This window comes from Eleginops maclovinus, chromosome 9, assembly GCF_036324505.1.
Source record: "Eleginops maclovinus isolate JMC-PN-2008 ecotype Puerto Natales chromosome 9, JC_Emac_rtc_rv5, whole genome shotgun sequence".
In the NCBI taxonomy this organism is placed as follows: domain Eukaryota; kingdom Metazoa; phylum Chordata; class Actinopteri; order Perciformes; family Eleginopidae; genus Eleginops; species Eleginops maclovinus.
Window position 1 is genome coordinate 20,399,768 of NC_086357.1, and position 6,017 is coordinate 20,405,784.

General features: G+C 39.9%; 1 protein-coding gene and 1 long non-coding RNA gene across 3 annotated transcripts; one reads left to right on the forward strand and one right to left on the reverse strand.

The window, feature by feature from the left end:
* Positions 1-94: 94 nt before the first annotated feature.
* Positions 95-5,200, reverse strand: LOC134869664 (uncharacterized). Its single transcript, XR_010166440.1, has 5 exons — positions 5,065-5,200; positions 812-873; positions 582-702; positions 326-402; positions 95-251 (listed from the first exon to the last, which is right to left on the reverse strand). It is a non-coding gene; the product is annotated as an uncharacterized LOC134869664 (long non-coding RNA).
* Positions 1,411-4,240, forward strand: pigc (phosphatidylinositol glycan anchor biosynthesis, class C). Of its 2 annotated transcripts, none has more exons than XM_063892250.1 (3): positions 1,411-1,527; positions 2,340-2,571; positions 3,076-4,240. In XM_063892250.1, the coding sequence occupies exons 2-3, from the start codon at positions 2,344-2,346 to the stop codon at positions 3,730-3,732; spliced, it is 885 nt and encodes a 294-aa protein (XP_063748320.1). In that variant the 5' UTR covers positions 1,411-1,527; positions 2,340-2,343; the 3' UTR covers positions 3,733-4,240. The 2 variants fall into 2 exon arrangements, with proteins under 2 accessions (XP_063748320.1, XP_063748321.1); XM_063892251.1 differs by having other exon boundaries at positions 1,426-1,527; positions 2,335-2,571.
* Positions 5,201-6,017: the final 817 nt, after the last annotated feature.

A 6,017-nucleotide genomic window follows, 5' to 3' on the forward strand; every position in this document is an offset into this window, starting at 1 on the left:
GTGTTCAAACATGTTGATTATTCTAACGTATACAGGGACATCATCAAACTGTTGTGTAGTTACCTGTAGGGGAGCTAGAGCTTCTTTAGCTTATAGCCGTTCAGACGAAGAGGAAGTGAACAAGTTATTGCCCTGCAGCACGATTTGGTGTCGGTTTCTGGGTCTTGTGGTGCAGAGATCTGATGATAAGACACTCCTTTAGTGCAGAGCCTGGGGCCCCTGCCAAGCACAGCGGACGCAGCCTAGGAGGACTGAAAAAATAGAAAGTGGTTTTGGGCTTGTTTTGGTCATCCTAACAGTTTTACACTTTTATTCAAATACTTACTGGCCTATCAGAGGCTGTGTGGATGAACCAATTCTTCTGGGAACCTGGTCATGATTTAGAGACGATGTCATTCTTGACTAAAATCAAAGAGGGGTTAAATGTAAGAGACAACGAGGCATCAGTTAAAAAAAGGTGACATCTGTAAGGAGATTTAGGCTGAGCCATTTTAGGAAATGTGATTGTTCTCTCTTTAAATTGAAATACAGGATTAAAAATTGTTTCCCAACCAAGGTATCTTTGATTTGGAACAATTTACCATGCTGCGCGGTGTGTGTGGCTCCTTTGACGCAGTGCTTGACCTGTGAGGTTTACAGGCTGCCTGAGTTGTCATTTTGGAGACAGAGTTGTCACATGGTGGTCGTTCCACTGGGGTGCTCCTGTTTAAAATAATATAGATGAGGTTATTGAAGAGTAGCACACTCAACAAGATAAATGTATTGAAAAGTGACACAAATCTTAGTATCATGTCAACAAGTTATACGTGACCTTTTTGCAGACATCAGGGTCTGTTGGTTAGAGAAGGGTCCCAGTATATTCAACACTGACACCTTGTCAAAGAAAAACAAAAGGAAGACATTTTTGGTATCCCAAGTAAGGACGATCATCTTCCTAGGGCACAGTCTAATGACCTACCTCATGAAAACACTGGGTCAGATATACACTAAATATTTTAAGCTAGAAAAGATGAGATTGACACCATGAAGACCTAGGGAGGATTTCTATTGTTGTTGTTTTATGTTTCGTTAATGGAGGCATCATATAATTGTCTTATCAAACTTGATTTAATTTGTCTGTTTCCTTAAAAGAAATATCAGATGTTTTCTCTTTTTATATGTAAAAACAAATAAAAGTGTAAAAAATATGAAGTTATTTATTTGTACTTTGTGTATTCAGTAGGTATTCTCTAAAGACATACTTCACACACATTGATATGTTTTGGTTATCTTCTACTGTGGATATGTATATCTTTACTGTTGTTTTTGAAATTTTCTATTTGAACTATTTTAAATTAGGATCAATAAAATATAGTTGATCTGATCTAAGTCATCAGTATATATTTTACAGATGCTGCTGTGTTTTCTATGATCATCCAACAGCAGGGGGCGTCTCTGGCTGTGAGCTCTGACAAAGTACTCACTTCACTTCCGGCTTTATGTCATGGCGATTTTGTAGCATCAGCGCTGAACATAATCCCAGCTCAAGTAGGTGGAAAACCTTTAGAGATTTTTGTGGAGACTGTTTGACTTAATTGTATTCGTGTTCATAAGCACACATGTACGTATGGTATGTGTGCTTTATTATCGTGCTATAGCCGGAAGTACCGATAGTATCATGCTAGCAGCAGAGCAGCACTGGTGGCCAGTGAACATTTAAACTCCTATTATGATTCCAGTGAAACTGTTAAAGCGTTAAAGAAATCAATGAATGAGATCCTTAAATAACTTGACGCGTAGCTCATCAGCTTCGAAGATAACATTTGAAAAAAATCGTTTAAATAATTTGTTAAACGTTGACTTCCACCTGCTACTTTGAGCAATAAGTCCCTTTTAATATAGTGTCTGATAAGTAACACCTGTTCCCCGGCTCTACATAACCATAAAGTACAAGACGCACTCAAAAGATCCAGTGTGTAGGATCCATCCTTTGATGCCTGTTTTAAAACGTGTTTGATTACAACTTAAAACCTTTATTTACCTCTTTAGTCATTTCAAATGGAGTTAAATTGTTTAGCAGATTACTCAGGCTTTTTGTCTATTCTTTACTATCCCTGCATGTTCTCATTTGTTCTACAATTTGTAGAATAACAAATATTAAAGGTTTCAGGTGATTATGGACTAATGAAACATAGTTATGTCAGAGCCAGCGATCCAATTGCTCACAAATGTGACTGTGTTTATGTGTGTGTGTGTGTGTGTGTGTGTGTGTGTGTGTGTGTGTGTGTGTGTGTGTGTGTGTGTGTGTGTGTGTGTGTGTGTGTGTGTGTGTGTGTGTGTGTGTGTGTGTGTGAGATCAGGGTGATGGGGCCTGATGGTGCCCCAGGTCCAGCTGTGCCCTGGAGGAAGGTGCTGTGGGAGCGGCAGCCGTTTCCTGACAACTACGTGGACCAGCGTTTCCTGGAGGAACTACGGAGGAATGAGGGCATCCGACAGTACCGATACTGGGCCGTGGTGAAAGAGGCAGGCTTTGTCGGAGAGCAGCTGTCCTGTGTTGCCATTTTTATCACCCTCTGGCTCTACATGGAGCAGGTAAAGCTTTAGAAAAACTGTCTCATAGAACACACTATGCCTTTAAGGGGATAGTTCAGATTTTTGTTAAGTGGAGTTGTATAATGTACTTATTCATAGTCAATGGTTTACCTAACGTAGATGGTGGCTGGCAAGAAACAGGCAGGAGTGCCGGCAAGGGAAGCTAAGCAAAGTACTGCTGTGGATGCGGGCAGCAGCAAAATGTATTTGAAGCACTAAAGAAATAAATAAGTTGAAGTGTACAATATATTTGCAATATTTCTAAAAGCTTTACCTTGCAGCCCTTTCAGATGGGGACCTGAAGTTTGAGACTGTAGTGTTTTAAAGAATAATTTTGAATTTCCAAAGTCACACGATAACACAAACAAATATGGCGACAAACCTATAGGAAGGAATATCTACTGTAGGTAATATAACTCCACTTGAACAAACTGAACTCTCTCAGCTAATGAATAAATAAGAACAATTAAATAAATATACATTTATTTTGTGCTTTCCTCACAGGGTCAGCTGTCCCCTGAGAGGCTGTTATGGAGCAGCCTTGTCTGTGCTCTGCTGGGATATGGACTGTACCAAGTGCTGACATCTCAAGTGCAATCGGGCTGTGAGCCCCGGACCCGTCTAGCAGACTTACAAAGTGCCACTATTTTTCTTTCCTTTACATTTGGCTTCTCGCCAGTTCTGAAGACACTAACAGAGTCTGTGAGTACCGACACAGTGTACGCCATGTCTGCTATGATGCTGCTTGCCCACCTGGTGTCGTTCCCTTACGCCCAGCCCTCTCCCCCAGGCAGCCTGTCCCTCAATGCAGCCCTGTTTGCCTCTGTGTGTTTGGCCTCGAGGTTACCTGGGGCACTGCACACCTTCGCCATGCTCAGCTGTGCCCTGCTGATGTTTGCCCTGTGGCCCTGCCTGCTGCAGAGGCTGAGGGAGAATGCCCCTAGCCAGTTCACAGGGGTGTGTGTAGGAGTGTGTATTGCAGGAGTGGGTGGTCTGGGGTCCCAATGGCCAGGGGGAGCTGTGCTCTTAGCCCTGGCCTTGGGGAGTGTTACATTACTCTGCCCCCTGCTGCTAGTCATGCTGCAGAGGCACAAGGACAACATCCAAGGACCCTGGGATGAGGCTGAGATTCAAGAAGATCTCAGTCACTTCCTTCACTAATAGACACAAAGACACAGCCAAGAGAAGCAGGTGTTTTTTACCTGACATTTAAAGGTGTTAGAAAATTTGTATATGAATTACTGTCAGCCTGCAGTATTATGCCGGCGCTCTCAACTGACAAATGTTAACTCTTTCATCATTGGTCCTCATCTGGTTTGACAGCCATGACAACTTTTTATACTCTTACAGTGAATATGAAGACGTTTTTATTTTAATGCTGCTATTGTCTTTAAAGTGTTGATCTCAGAAATGTAATGGTAGATATCAACTGACATGCAATGGTAACCTACATCACTGGACATTCCAGTTATGCTCTGCACCAATTTTATATCAGTGAAGTTTTAATATACGTGTGGGATGTTTCTATGTTTTCATAGATTGTACTCTTTAATGTTGTTAATAAATGGACAAATTCAAAGTGTTTAACCCAGGGAATTGCAAACTATGTTACAATTACACTTTTGATGTATAAATAAAGGGTTTTTAAAAGGGTTTTGCAATAAACAAAGGTTTTCCCTGTGTGAGTTTTTAATGAGATTCTACCAATGTTTATTTTACCTGACTTCAGGTTACAAATTCTGAGCTAAAATAATTAATCTATTAGTTGATCAACAGGAGAAAAGGTATTTTGACAACCGAATTATATTTTTAGTCATTCGTGCAAAATTATTGTGGTGTTGTGATGTCATTTTCTGATATGGCCCATCATAGCTGAAATGAATATTTATTAATTGAAAAAGAAGAGTGCCAGATTACTCAATAAGGAAAAATAATTGCAATTACTGCCCTTATGTAATGTAAGCCTTAACTATATTTTCAGATTTGTGTAATGTTTTCCAGTGTATTTCTTCCAAATGTGAGTAATAAAAACATGTTCTTCTATTTGCGGTCACACCCCGCAGTGACGTCACGTTAATGAAAACTACCTGTTGTGATTTTCATGCTGCTTAAACAACATCACCCCACAGAGAGTAGTAGTCCTCTGTCTTACCACACTAACACTTTTTTTTAAACCAGGAGAGTAACAAGTTTCACCTCCATGCCGCTAACTGTGTTATTTATGTTTCACATCCAATGTGAAGAAGACCGGAGCTGTTTACTTTTGTTTTTGTTTGAATATCAAGCTAACGTTACAAGTCAAAACATTATATTTGTATTCTGATTATGGCTTTCCTTTCGACAAAATAAAAACTCAACCTAAATACGATTACTTGTTTCGGAAACTATTTGTTAAACAAAATGTGAAGACGAGAAAAGTTTGATACTAGAGAGCATGACTGGAGATTTACATGCAGTAAAACAGTGTTGTCTGGTGGACGCTAGGTGTCATACCTTCGCCTCTCCTCTCACTGGCTTGGTAAGAAAAGTGACCGCGGGCCTTGCCCTGGGTTTTGTCCGCTCAGGTGGCGCCATTTATCCGCAGATGAAGCCCGACTTTTACGCACACTTCAGCCGTCCTCCCTTCCCCTCAGAGAACCGCTCTTCCACAAATAAGGGAAGGAAGCTTTTATAGGTTCCTTTGGAAGTGCGTCGTACTAACAACGCGTCACAGTCTAGGTTTGCCAGAATACATTGTTTGGCTCTATGTAGATAATCTGTGATACAATTTTGATTTTAATTTGTTTTCAGTTTTCTTTACTTTTGAGACAATAGATACTCCCAAAAATACAACGTCAGGGGGCCCTATAAGCTGAAAGACGCCAAATGTAACCTATAAGCGTTTTTGGCTAGCTCAGATTCAATTTCTTATCCCACACAGAAATGATTTTGGTCCAGTTCTCCAGACATAAGGAAACAATGAATGCCACACTAAAAACAATAGAATTAGGCCACATACAAAACAAACCCCTCATAATAAAACACACTCAATCCCATTGAGACTGAGACAGAATAAGGTCTCATAAAATAAAACCCCGATCCACTTTTTTAAAACTTTGTAAATCACATTAGTAATATCACAGTTTACATTATTATTGTAAGGCTTGCAAAAAGTACACTCTCTGTTGCAATTTCCTATATGTTGCAAGAGGCACAGTCCCCAAAATTAAAGTTATTTGTCTACATTTGGAGCAGAAATACCAACTCTTATTAATTCTTGTCAAGGAAAATAGTGTTTGATTGTGACAAATTAAGCTATCATGATTATGCAGTGGCCCCCTACACCAACCACAAGGGCCTCACAGTTTAGTGATTTGGTAAGGTAGAAATTCCAAAGATAAAAATAAACTGTAACAAAGTGTTTAAGTTGAATACTGCCACAGAACACTTTAGAAAGAAACCAGGAT

Bases quoted from the DNA above. Each gene is read 5' to 3' on its own strand.
- pigc (XM_063892250.1), top strand. From the start codon at position 2,344: ATGGGGCCTGATGGTGCCCCAGGTCCAGCTGTGCCCTGGAGGAAGGTG. The intron at 2,572-3,075 runs GTAAAGCTTTAG...CTTTCCTCACAG, and splicing joins TCTGGCTCTACATGGAGCAG to GGTCAGCTGTCCCCTGAGAG.